The 14510-nt window shown below is 39.7% G+C and overlaps 1 protein-coding gene across 1 annotated transcript in view; it reads right to left on the bottom strand.

Moving 5' to 3' along the window:
- clint1a (clathrin interactor 1a) overlaps nucleotides 1-6196 on the bottom strand; it is a 44008-nt gene extending 37812 nt beyond the window's left edge. Inside the window, exon 1 of the mRNA XM_088344232.1 lies at nucleotides 5894-6196. Coding sequence (XP_088200358.1) covers nucleotides 5894-5934 — 41 coding nt within the window. The 5' untranslated portion in view covers nucleotides 5935-6196. The remainder of the gene's footprint in view (nucleotides 1-5893) is intronic.
- Between the last annotated feature and the right edge of the window lie 8314 nt (nucleotides 6197-14510).

Raw genomic sequence — 14510 nt, forward strand, 5'->3', positions numbered from 1 at the left:
GTGATCGCGGACCTGTTCTAAAAAAACTCACCTGTGCTGGGTCATTGTCAATTTCTAGAAAAAATATATTTTTTGTAGAGTTAACCAAGTTTATTTAACCTTACTTCCAATAATTAACCTCAAGACGCTCCCCTACTTACGACCATTCATTCAACTTAGGTAAAACGATAAATACGATCATTTTTTTCGGGATGTCGAAAAATATCCGAAAATTGCTGTAGTTAGATTTTGTATTCTTTGCACCTTTTTCCGAGTAGAGGACATTACTGTAGTTCTTCTTTCCGCCACTACAGGTGTGTGGTGGCGCTGTAAGAGGTCACCCAGCATCCACTCCAAAGAAGAAACTACTTCCTTGTGTGTAAACATTCTATACTGTACCTCCATCGCGCCAAGAACTTTGACATTTTTATTGTTTAATATCTCGTTCATCCATTCAATATGTTAGTGTAAAGAATAGAAGAGTCGTTTCATTTCAAATGAAAGAAAAATATGGAAGCTTGTTGCAGTTGAGAAAATGGTTAGGTCTCTTTTTACCACGGAGGAGGAAGTAGCCCAACTGTTGAAGCTCATCTTCCAAAAGTAAATTAAACTTAACTTTATTTTTATAGAGCATATTATTTTATGAAATGTTTATTTTTTTTAGTACAAAACAATACAGGTTATTTATACAAGCCTTAAACATACTTATACAAACATACAAAATATAGCACTGAAGCAACTTACGAACAAATTCAACTTCTGAACAAACGTTCGTAAGTAAGGCAGCGTTTGTACTAACCACATAGTAAAGCAGAGTAATAACAGTATAAGACGTTATTTTCAAATGCATATAAAACTGGGTGCCCTTTGTGCTGAAGGGTAACAAAAAGTACCCGCCAGCTTTCAAAGGGTTGGCGACCCCTAGTTTCCTGTAACTAAAAACTAGTGCTTAAAAGCAACAAGGAAAAATTCAAACTACAGAGACTGGACCTGGCAAAAAAGCAGATATTTCTTCTCTTTTTCTTTTGCCCAGACTTTCACAATGTTTTATGTTTTGGGGGGTACCCATTGCAGCAAGATGACAGACAATCATTTTCAATCTCGTTAGATGAGGGTCATGTTATATAAAATAAAGACGAATTTCTCAACTCATAAGTATTTTTAAAACTGCACGTTTGTATGGCAGTTCATGTATACAGTATGTATTTACTTTTTAAATAAATGTTTTTTATTTTAATGGGGGTTTTGCCTTAAGGAGATGCTAAATGATGCACACTGTCCCTATAAAGCAGGCATGTCTAAAGTCCGGTCTGGGTCCAGTTGCGGCCCGTGATAAAATTTTTACTGTCCCACAGCATCTGTCATAAAACCAAAACTATGAGGCCCGCCAATAATATTGACAGCAGAAAATAATAAATGTGTTCCGAAAAAATAAAAATACAAAATTCATTTCATCAAATGGCAGTAGCCCTTTGGCCACCTTGCCCTTGGCTTTCTGCGAGAATTTTAACCAAACCCATTTCTGACATGTAAATTACAAAAGGAAAGTTGACTGTGAGGGCTGCGGCTTCCAGGAAAAGTAGAAATTGGAGCATTTTTTTCACCAAAATCTGGAACAACTGCATCTGCCTAATTTGCCAATAGTCTGTAGTTGTTTCCAAAGAATATGATATTAAGAAGCACTGCCAGATAAAACATACAGACTACAAAACGCCGAATGGAAACACACGCTATGAAAAGGTGAAGCAACTGGAAGCTGTTTTAACGGCGAAGCAGCGCGAGACCTTTCGAGTCAAATTAAAATGCCTCAAAGGCGACCTACGACATCCCAAAGCTGATTGCAAAGCACTGCAAACCTTTCACAGAGGGTGGATTTAGAAGAATGCCAGTCTGAATAGTTGGCTGTCACACATTCTCAGCTTACCAAATCCGGCCGCTTTTTGAAAAGTTTGGACACCCCTGCTATTAAGGGACACTGTGTAATATTTGACCAAAGGGTGTCACTGTTTTGTATAATGCAACAGAAAATGCTATGTAAAATAAATTCAAACTTCTTGACCTATGAGTATTTTGAAGAAAGCATCTTCATGTGATAGTTCATGATTTGTTTGTTATACTTCCAGTCAATATTGTTATTTTTCCAGTGGAGTTTGTGTTTAACCACAAAAGAAAACTTAACAATACACCTTAAATGAATATTCTTAAAAGAAAGAGAAAAGTAAGTGGTGGTGATGCAACTCTTATCTGTTAATTGTTCATCATTTTCTTGCAATATGTTGAGAGTTGCATTTGAGCATATCTGAATAAAAACCAGCATAGAGAAATGTTTTCATGTTGTCATGAGACCAAGTATTTTATAATTCACACACCAAGTCGCAGGAATGAGTTAAAAACATGCAGAGTGTGTTGGGCAACCACATGGCACAATCAGAACATCACACACTAACTGATCAACTCACGAGGGGACGTCAAAACGGAAATCTTGCAAAACCTTCAATCATATCTTATTCCTGATCCTCAAAAAACATTCATACATATATATCTTGTTTTATGTGATCATAAGAGATTTTTAAAATAAATATAGTGCTCATTGAAAAAATAGCATAAAAACAAATACATGTTAGTTGAAAAATCTGATTACGTGTACGTGAAATGTACACCACATTCAGCTAATTTTCTCTCGAGGGACAGACACGTCCTAGTCAGGTCAGGACAATCCAACACGTTCATTCACCCATATTTACAATTGAGTGTCAAAACACCTCGGACAGTCAACTCGGTCCTGAGCAGGTGGGATAAACAGTTAACCTCTTAACGTTCCAGTAAAATTCACCAAAAATCCCAATCCCACGCGTACGAAAATTAAAATGAATGCTGTTTTTGAACCATTTGGAGAATATGGACACTCTTGATCTCTTTTGAGAGGTAAGACTCCCAGGTTCTGTCCCAAATTGAAATAATCACTGCAAGTGCTTCTAACATTGAGGTTTTTTATTTCAATGTAATGCCCGCAATTGAGTGTAACATAGGCATATAAGCTGGAAAACAGGTGAGACAATTGCTTGAAGCCTTACTTGGGTAGGTTTAGACGTTTCCAAAAGTGGCCATTTGTAGACGAGCAGTTTACAACACTAAAACATTTGCAAATGTGCTTAATACTCTGGCCATTTTTTAGACATTGTGGAAGAGTTGTAAATGTTTGACTTCTCTTTCCAGAAGTAAAATCAATGGTTATGCACACTTGCATTAATAATGATGCGTAAAAATGAATAACGGATTGCCTAGCACACGTTATTTTTGGCTGATTTGAATACACCCCTGGAAAATCGCATAAAACTATGTTTGGATTTCCATTGACTAACCAATAAGTAAATCATTACTCGATTTGGTTATTCAGGGATCAGAATGGAGATTTTCATTTTCAGCTGAAATAGCCAGGGTCCAGGAATAAAGCAGGGCGGAATTTTTCTAACGGCCGCCAGGGTCCGCCAGAGCAATAAAGGAAAGAGTGAGACAGTCGGATTTTGAATTTGTTTGCTACGCAAGAGAAAAAGTGAAAAAGTCGGAATGCCTTTGGGGTTCAAAAACAGCGGAAATCCGCGGATCCGCGGAAAATTCTGATCCCTGGTTATTACTGGCTAAAGAAATTTAGGCCTACAGGAGGTGATCTTCCTTTTATCAAACAAGCCCGTATAGGCTGATGCGGGCTGTGGACCATGAAGAAAACCTTTGCTATTAGCCAAGAGTGATGTCAATCGAAAGGTTAGAGGCTAACGAAAATACAGAAAATCACTTGCAGAGTCCGTTTATTTTTAAATGGGAGTTTTTGAACGAAACAAATTAATTACAAGAAGAAACATTGGACGAAACAAACATGCTTTTAGGTGGAATTTTTTTGTATCCGTCCGCAATATCATGTCTTTGGAGAAAATATTTTAACCAGTTGGATTCAATGGACTCCTGTGTACGTAAGGAGGCCATGGTTGCATACATTAAATGAATATCAAGACAGCCAGGGGGTCATTTACGCCTGATTTATAGTTTGCAGGTATTTTGTTTCAGAATAATGGTGATGTTTCTGTGATGAGTCTATTTTGAAAATGGTCATCATATCTTGAATCCCGATTGTTTTCCAATGATATGTTTCTGCAGGGGCAGCACAGTGGTTCGCGCGTGTGCAACACAGTTCTGAGGTCATGAGATCGAACCTCCTGTGTGGAGTTTGCATGTTCTTCCCGTGCTTGCGTGGCTTTTCCCCGGGCACTCCGGTTTCCTCCCACATTTCAAAAACATGCATGTTAGGTTGATTGGCCAATTCAAATTGTCCCAAAGTGTGAATGAGCGAGTGACTTGTCTGTCTCTGTGTGCCCTGCGACTGGCTGGCAACCAGTTCAGGGTGTCCCCTGCCCACTGCCCGGAGATGGCTGGGATGGGCTCCAGAACCCCCGCGACCCTAATGAGGATAGACGGTGCAGATAATAGATGGATGGATGGATGGATGTTTCCGCAGTGCAGTGGTTACCATTAGCCTAATACGCGAAAGATTCCCTGTTCAAGATCGGGAGGAAACATTGGTTGGCCTGGAAAGGGACGTGCGCCACCAGGATGTACTTGCCCAAGACACACCACAGGAAAAGTGCACCCATGACCTTAATGGTTAAGGGATCTAACCAATGATACGTGGCATGACGTATTTCAGTGACTGGTGACATCGTACAGACAGGTAAAAGTCAGGCGGGCCGTTAAAGGGTTAAATGATCCCTTCAAGGTCAGCGCCTCCTTAAAATTTGTCAGATGGGGGCAAAATACTTAATGTATTTTAGATAAAAATACTTAAAATAATTTATATATAAAGTTTCTTTGGGTATCATATGGTATAGGAGCCACTAGTGACACTATTAAACGTTTGAAATGTAATTTATTTGTTTTCTAATTTGCCTTTCTGGTTTGTTGTTTTCTTGTTTTGATTAGGACTTCCCTGTAAGAAAAAAGGGAATAGCTTCGGCTTCAGCCTACTACTCGCTTTGGGCACGTTTCTTTAGTGAATGATTGTTTTGTGCTGTTGTTTTTCGAGCAAACATTTTATCATTTCCTTTTGTTAAGTAATGAATGGTATTTTAAGGTTGTATCTAAATAAAAAGCCACAAACAACCAAAGGGGAATAAATAAAAATGTCAATCAATCAATCTATTGATATCATAGTACTGTACTGTAGACCCTGTACCCTCATTTTATTCTGTATATTTACAAGATGTCACTTATTATTATGATTTAGTTTTAGAAGTCTAGGGTCTTACTCACCTAACCTGGGCTGTTGTATTTAGAGTGGCGTAATTTAGAAATGTGGGTTTGTACGGCAGGAATTATGGAAACATTAACAAACCCCGCTTAGTTTACATGGCCATGATCGTGATATACACACAGATTTACATTCTGAACACTCGTAAGTTGGATAATGTTAGTCAACTCAACAGCAAGTATCAGAACTGCCAGGTTAGACGAACTTAAACTGTGTTATATTGAAGTACGCGTCGAGCAATACTCTCACAATACTCAAATAAAATCCTCACTTCATTAACCGAAGCTGTCAAACTAGCTTAGCGGGCTAGCCAGGTCTATTAGCCACCTAGCCTGAACACTAGCTTGTCGGCTAAGTTTTTTCGCTTGGCCTGTCGGAAATAAGCATTAATAAAGAACTTTGGTCCACAGACCACTCAAGCAGTTTAAACAAAAGCCACCTAATTCAGGCTGAAACTTAAAAAGCACATTCTACTGCGTGTTATCGGGCGTCTGGGGTTAGCAACGTACAAGCTAGCCAAGTTGTCAGAAAGACGTGACGTCAAAGTTTTTGATACGTGTCTGTTTGAAACAGGTAAAGTTCATACACAAACAACAAGAAAACATATAAACCCACGCTTTGTCGACCAGCTCCCGAACCTTCCACATGTTCAGCATCTTGGCTCTGTGAAGCGAAGATCTCCGTCTCGCCGAAACGCTTTAGTGGAAACAAACAGCGATTCCAAACCTTGAAATGGTCAAAAGTATAGTGTAGTTCCACCCCTCGTTCAAGACAGGAGGCGCAAACGCACCACGAGGCCGTCAGAAAAGCTTATTACGAGATTTCACTTTAGGGTGGCGTCATTTTACACAACCAGAACAAATAGTTCAACAAACTGAAAACGCCTCCAGTGGTACTATTCAAACAAGGTGTTTACGTTCATTGGAGAGGGGGGTGCAAATAGCTTGATGCATTATTGTCATATGTGGGTATTAGTAACGAGTTACATTTACTCTATTACATTTGCTCCTCTACGTTTGGGGACATTTTGCACTTCTAGAAGTATTTTTAAATCACCATATTTTTTACTTTTACGTGAGTGAATTTGTGAATAAGAAACCTTACTCTTACTCTATTACATTAAGTTACGTTGAACCCGTTACTTGAATCCCCTCCATGTAAGTTGGTTCTGTCCGTCTCTGCTAAGGCGCATTTATTCATTTATTTACTTAGTTTATTTCATTTAAATTTGACCAGTAACCCAAACAACCACCTGGTAGCACTTGCTATACATACATATATACATACATACATACATCTCATCTCATCTCATCTCATTAGCTACACCGCTTATCCTCAGTAGGGTCGCGGGGGTGCTGGAGCCCATCCCAGCAATCATCGGGCAGTGGGCAGGGGACACCCTGAACTGGTTGCCGGCCAATCGCAGGGCACACGGGGACAGACAACTCACTCGCTCAATCACACCTAGGGACAATTTGGACCGGCCAATTCACCTGACATGCATGTTTTTGGAATGTGGGAGGAAACCGGAGTGCCCGGAGGAAACCCACGCAAGCACGGGGAGAACATACAAACTCCGCACAGGAAGTCTGGAGCTGGATTTGAACCCATGACAGGTTCCCATGACATGAACTGTGCCGCACAAGCGCTAACCACTGCGCCGCCGTGCTGCCCTACATACATACATACACATATATACACATATCTATATATATATATATATAAAACATAAACGGGTCCAGAAAATAGGCAACAGGAATTAGACAGAAAACAGGGCAAGATAGAGTCGGAGAGTCACAAAAGCTTGTCTAGGAGGGAGCATAGGTTCGCAGACGATCTGGCGAGTGTTTTTAGGAAGACAGGAGTTTAAAAAGACTCCAACAGCCAATCAGGGTCCTTGGCTGTTGGCGCCAATGAGGCAGCCTCAGGTGGCCCACATCAGTAATCATGACAGCCTCGTCAATATCATTGCTACTGGATCCAAGCGCTGCCTTTAACACCTATGATCAAAATTACTACTTGATCATCAGGAAAAATTGATTAGCATCTCAGAAACTGTACTGTCATGGTTTGGGTCTTTCTATTCCGAATTGTATTAGTTATGGCAATGTGACGTCTGAGCCTTTTGGTGTCACAAATGTACTATCACCCAGAGTGAGTCTGTTAAAGACCTTGGTATCGTATTTGACCAATATAAAACTTTTGTTTGTTAAATAAATGCTCTACTCTGTAATATAGGTTTTGTACTTTTGTAGTCAACTAAATAATACTTGTAAAACTAAATAAACGTAGAGTCCTTTATTTATTTTTACTTTACAAATTTCACTTATCTTGGGTTCTTTTTGCAACAAAACCCCACGATGAACAAGGGTTTACTGCCCTACAAGCACTAACAAAGAAAATACATTTCAGATAGGCAAACTGAGCACTCTCAGTAATCGACACAAGTACTCCAAACATTCGAAAGAGTATGCCTACATGAGTATTCAAAAAATGAAAGGACAAATCCAACATTTTCAATCAGGCTATTCACAATGTGACTGAAACCATAATTTGATTTCTATGTGCATCTTTTTCCCTATCTAAATAGTGGGAATGGCTAAATTCTAGTTGGATCATTGCCTGCATCTAAATTTACGTAGTGCTCTCTCTGGACTGCAATTAACCATTGAACCTAAAACACGTAGCCCCAAAACACATGTTTCACACTATTGAAGGTATCTTATCATCATTCTTTATTCATTGATCGCTTAGCCGCCTGGGTCGTTGGGGCACCACTTACTGTGGTGTGTCCTGATCAAGTACAGCCTGGTGGCGCCCATCCCTTTCCAGTTTTTTTTCGGGAAGGGGTTTGCTCCCCCACATTCAACAGATTATGATGGTTTCCATGGTTAAAAGTAGCAGAAAAAGCCTCCTGATATGACTCAGATACAGCACATGTATCTGATAGCCGTTGTTTTTGAGTGTAAAGTGCCATTCCGCTCTTCAGAGATGAGCCGGACCTGGCCATTAATGGGCAATGGCCTCAGCGACCGTACAGATTCAATAAAGTCGGATATAATAAAAGTAAAATAATTAACTAAGACTGTGATTACAACATTTATAATTTGTGCACTGATGTGACAACCCTAATAAAATCTTTGAAATGACACTGTGTCATATTTGACCACTTAATGTAACTAATCAATAGTGCCTCCAAAAACAAGGGCTTCAAAGCACAAGGAAGAACACAAACAAAAAGACCAAACCGCACCATTTTTCTTCACATTTTTTTTTTGACCAGCCTTTTATAAGGGTTTAGGAGCTCCCTGTAGCAACAAAATGGCAAACAATCATGTCAGGTCTCTATAGATGTTATGTAAAATAAATACATTTTTATGTGATAGATGTATAATTGCTTATTTTTCATCCATCCATCCATTCTCTGCACTGCTTATCCTCACTAGAATCGCAAGTGGCTTATTATTCAAATCAATATACATTTTTCGGGATGACTGGGGTTCTTCTAAAACTAGGAGGTGCTTAAAAATGCACAATGTCCTTTTTAATGAGAAACAATGTCGTTTGTATAAAAACTAATTTACGGCGCAGCTTACTTTCATTGTTTGTCACGAGGCGGAGTGGAGTGGAAGGAGTGATCGGACCAGAACGGAGGCAGGAGGCAGGAAGGGAGAACTCAATTGCGTGACGATCCATAAGTTTTATTTAACAAAATAAAAGTTGTCCAAAAGTCAGGGACAAGACAAACAAAAACATTCTTACAATCGGAACAGAACGGTACAGAGTTCCTCCGGCACGAACTCAACAGGACAGGGCATAACAGACGGAAAATGTTTTAAAAACTAAAACAGGACAAGGCATAGCAGACCGGGGAATGTGTATATATAATGAGCCAGCACCCGCAAAGCCCACAATCCAGCCTTAAATAGCAGACACGCGATTAGTTGAACTGCTTCAGCTGGTGCCCAGGGGGCAGGGCAGACCGGTCGCCAAGGCAACCATGACATTGTTGGCCAATATATAGTTGCCAACACAGCCGTTATGCATTAGAATACAGCTTTTCACACCCTAAAAACACCTACAGCTTTTTATAGAAAACTGACCAAAAAAAAACATGACACTAATATTTTAGTCTACGGCTGCTTTATTTTGAAGCGAAATTAAGTCTTTGTACTTGAATAAACCCCTCCAATGTTCGCTTTCAATTTTGTTTTTGGTAAATTTTTGCCACTTCTACTTTTAAACAAGTATGTGTGTTTTTTGTGTTGTTTATAATATTCGGGAGACAGATTGAGTTTTGCTCATAAGAATAGAGCGTGCGATAACATCTACCGCTTTTTAATGTCAAAAAGATGGCATGTATTCTAATTTGTTGAAGTGGACTAAATGAAGCCTGATGTGCGTTCGAGGGGAAAGTACAGCTCCAAGTAAGTTTATTTTCTTGTTGGAGGTCCGAACACTATTGAGTAGTTTTCGGTTTATTTTTGTACCATCTCAGCCACCTTCTCACGCTCCACTGTCAAAGCAAAATTTTTTGTTGTGTCCAAATGTGCTTCGGCCACATGAAACGAGCAGGTCATAGCTGCTGTGTTCTCTCCCACTCTTCTCATCTGGCATTCAGGCATGCAATGGTCCTATGATGCTGTGTGACAGGCCAGCTCTGGCACTGGCTGTTTGTGTCAATCCAGATCAATCTCTCCCTCTTCTGGACGGACGACGTCATCAACACACATAAAGGTCACGGGCAGGCAGAAGGCTGGTGAGCAGAGGTCAGCTTTGCATGTGAACACTTGACTGACTTCAGTGTCATTTTAGATATAGGATTCGTGCATGAGGATGAAGGAGAATTCAGTACATTGATTGGAAGGCAGGGTTGAGAGTAACGTATTACAAAATAAAGCGTCAAGGATCACCATTACTTTTCTTGGTAACGAGTACTGTAACGCGTTATCGACAAAATGTTGTCATTACAACATGGTGTGTAACTGCTACTTTTGAAAAGCAGACGGTGGACTTCTATGTTTACTATACTTTTGCGGGTTTCTTCTTTACTCATGACGTACCATACAACCCTCATTTTGCCAGCAACACAACACTGAATATGATAATTAAAAAAAATGGCATTTTTATTCCTGCCTACAAAATACAATTGTATACAGTTTCAGGCAGACTACGAAGAGACTTTATTTCTCCCTACTGATGTTCTGATATTCTCCCTATTGTATATACTCACATCCAAGCCATATTTATACCTAAAAAGTAAAATCCTGATATCAGGGTCTCCGTTTATATGAGCATATTTGGTTGTGTGTCACCAGGAGTAAATGGTAGGCATGTCATGCAATGGGGGCGTGGCTTACAAAGGAACACGTTACTAATAAAATATTGTTACTCAACTGTCGTTACATTATTGTGTGTTACTCCGATAGTTATTAAAGCAGATCATTAATTATAAGGCCCTCTGATGGCTAACTGTCGTGATTACCTAAGTGGAGCCACCTGGGGTAATCATCTGGCGCGCTGGAGTGCGCTTCCTGATTGGTTTATGTTCCCTTGTTAAGCACGCTACGCCGAGACCTCTTCGTCTGAGAATTACTTTTGTACCCCGTATGACTCTACTGATTACCTGTGCCTTCTTGACCTGTTTATCTGATTCTGCCTGCCTCCGATCCGACCTGCTTCCGTCCCACGCTACAATCTTCTCTCCAGTCCCGGTAATCTCGACCTGCTTCCGTCCCATGCTACGATTGGCTACGTGTTCCGAAGTTGTCTTCACGGCTTTGCTGCTGACGTCCGACGGTCATCACGTCTCCCGCTAACCCTGTACGCTTCCCCAAATAAAGAATTGTAACGAACGCACAAACCCATTATTTTGTTTGTGAGGAGGGAAGAAGGGTGATTTTAGCCGACTCCTTCTCCCCGCTGCTGCCCACTTCGCTGTGTCTGACAGTGCAAATGAGCGTGCATGCCGTACTTTGCAGATCCTCCACAAAGAAAAAGAAACTTAGAAGATATGACGGCAGGTAGATCATTTTTTTAAAAAGGGAAGCAAGAGAGAAGCCCTGGACCTGACTTAATGATTGATATTTTAGGCCGGAACCTGGCCTTAACTTCAGGGTTTGGCTTAGGCTTAAGATATTACCTCTAAGTTACAGTGGTGCCATCTCAAGCACAGCGTACGAGAAAGCTGAATTTCTTCTCACGGAGATGTTTTCCCTATCGTATGTGTAACAGGTGTAATAATAACTTTTGTTTTATTAAAAATTCCTGCTGAAATATGTGTATAGTTTTTGGTAAGTGTCCTGCAATGATGAGTCCAACAGTGCCACCTGCTGGTATGAGGTAGGGTTTGTTTTGGCTTTTGACATGTGACCGGAAGGCGGGGTTTTGTTGGCAGTCTACAGAGCGAGCTGCCAACGGTAAGACACATCTTTTGGTGCTTCACAAAAAAAGTTAATTTTAAACATTGTAACCACAGCTGACAAATCTCTCAACATGCACAGTAATGTGATTGATGTTGTCAAACTGTTTGGATTTATTTTAGTTTTGTTTTTGTTTTGCTAAAATGTTAATTCCCCTTTGTAGAGATCAAAGAGATCAAAGCCAGCAGAGAGGCTAATCACGTGTTGTGACTCATTTAATTTGCAGGTAAATTGTACCCGTTTTTATACTCATTATTGTTCTTATTTCTATTTTCTCATATATATATATATATATATATATATATATATATATATATATATATATATATATATATATATATATATAAAAATATATATATATATATATATATATATATATATATAAAATATATATATATATATATATATATATATATATATATATATATATATATATATATATATATATATATATATATATATATATATAAAAAATATATATATATATATATATATATATATATATATATATATATATATATATATATATATATATATATATATAAAGGATGATGTTGGTTAAAATTCAGACTAAAGAGAAATATGTTGAATTCATTGTAAACGTTAAAAAAACCACTATACAATATGTATTTTATGTAAATTGAAAAGAAAGCTCTTTGATATGCTTTCGGCAGTCTACAGAGCGAGCTGCCAACGAGATAAAAGAGATCAAAACCAGCAGAGAAGCTAATCACGTGTTGTGACTCATTTCATTTGCAGAAACTGTAATAAAAACCTCATCATCCAGTCCAGCGTGAATGTGGATCTTTGGTGGGACAGGCACACCGCTGTTACATTGGTGCCGTGACCCGTGACTTCTATCAAGCTCTTCGAATCAAGGACTGTCCTACCTGCCACATCGTTTCATGAAGCCATCAGCTCACAGTATTTGAAATTTTAGTTACATGAACATTATCGTTAAGCTCATTACCGTGCAGTGTCACAGTGATACAGATAACTAAGTGTGCTATACAGTGACGTGTTACGCAGGCTGCTGATTTATTTTGTGATTTTGACTTATTTACATTTTTTCCTGTTGATGAGACATCTTTGAAACATGTTTAATCAGAGCAATGTGTTAGCTCCACAATTTGACAGACCTATTCACATTGGCAGGGGCAGGGGCATGTTTACCCCCATCCCCTCTGTTAATTGTTCTACCCCAGGTACACATAGAGTAGAGGCAGTTTCTAGTGTCAGCACCTATAATGCAGCTGACCAACATGCCAGCCTACCTTCACCTCAGGTCAGACCCACATCTACGCCAAATCCCATGAGTGACATTTCTGAGGGTGTAGCTGATGAGATGACAAATATTATTCAGGAGATAGGACATAAATTGGCTGATAGCATTTTCTCATATATACATACAGTATAGTAGCTCCTAGCGCTGCTGCCACACAAGATGTAGCAAACATATTGAGTCAGCCTAGTCATGTGTCGGATGTATCACAGGTTCAGATGGTTATACAGAGAAAGGTTAAGGAACCACCGTCATTTATTGGGGATGGCTCAGACTCAATAAAAGTACATGAGTGGGAAGATCTAATGAGGACATCTATAAAAAAGAGTAATGTGAGGCTTGAAGAGCAGGCCGAGGAAATCATTATGCATTTGAGAGGAAAAGCTAAAGATGGGTTAGGGTTAGGGTTAGGTTAGGTTTGGCATTAGAAAACAGTAATATAGACGTCTATACCCACCCTGACATGATTTATAGTCTTCTCAGGAAACACTTGAGCTGTACCAAGTACTCTGCTGTCCCTTTAGCTGACTTTTACTCAACCTTGCCCAAAGACCAGGAAGACCCCTATGACTACTGGCTGAGACTAAACAGAGCAGCTGACCTTGCCTCTGACTGCTTGAGAGAGCAGGGCAAAACATTGGACAACCCTGAAATTGAGGTAACTCGCATGTTTATTAGGAACTGCTCCTGCAAAGAACTGGCACTCACTTTCAGATCCAAAACCATCAATAAGTGGTCAGCATGTGAAGTACTAGAGGTGCTAAATGAATACCACGCTGAGAAGAGCTACAAAGCAGCTTCCCCACAACAACCTGCGAATAGGGCGGAAATTGCCGTACACAAAGCTGAGGTGAACCATGGTCCACCCCTCATGCACGAGCCACCTCAGACTTTGAGCCCACAGTATGTCCCTCCAACAGATGTTATTAGTATGTTGGAGAAAGTTCTGCTACGTAGTGCCTCTAACCAGTTTCAAGAGAGAAGGAGAACTCCAACCAGGCGACCTGAAGACAGAATTAATGGTTTCACTGACAAGCCATGTATTATTTGCAAAGATGACGAACACAGTGCTCTCTCTCATTGACGAGAAAAAAAGCTTTGCTTTCACTGCCATGCCCTAGGGCAGGGGTAGGGAACCTATGGCTCGGGAGCCATATATGGCTCTTTTCATGAGTACATATGGCTCCGAAAAAGAATGTGACTATTGCACATCTCTCTGTGGCGTTCCAAAGTCAAGTGATTTCATCTCGATTTTGGTCCATATACAGCCGAAGCAACTTAATGCAGAAGTTCGATAAGAAACCATTTAAACTGATAAAAAAAAAAACCCGCTGGCAAACGACTTTGATTGGGTGAGCAGTACAGGTGGGCGGATCCCTGCGCACAGCAAAGGCCCTTCCTTCTCTCTCACTCAGTGCGGTCTACACCGAAAGTGAATATGATGATATGCTTATCGTTTGCAGTAATTTGTGACATTTTTACAAAAGAACTTTGCATGCACATTGTTTTTATTAAGGACAAATTTCAT

This window comes from Urocampus carinirostris, chromosome 9 (assembly GCF_059441175.1).
Source record: "Urocampus carinirostris isolate Australia breed hairy pipefish chromosome 9, RoL_Ucar_1.0, whole genome shotgun sequence".
Classification (NCBI taxonomy): Eukaryota; Metazoa; Chordata; class Actinopteri; order Syngnathiformes; family Syngnathidae; genus Urocampus; species Urocampus carinirostris.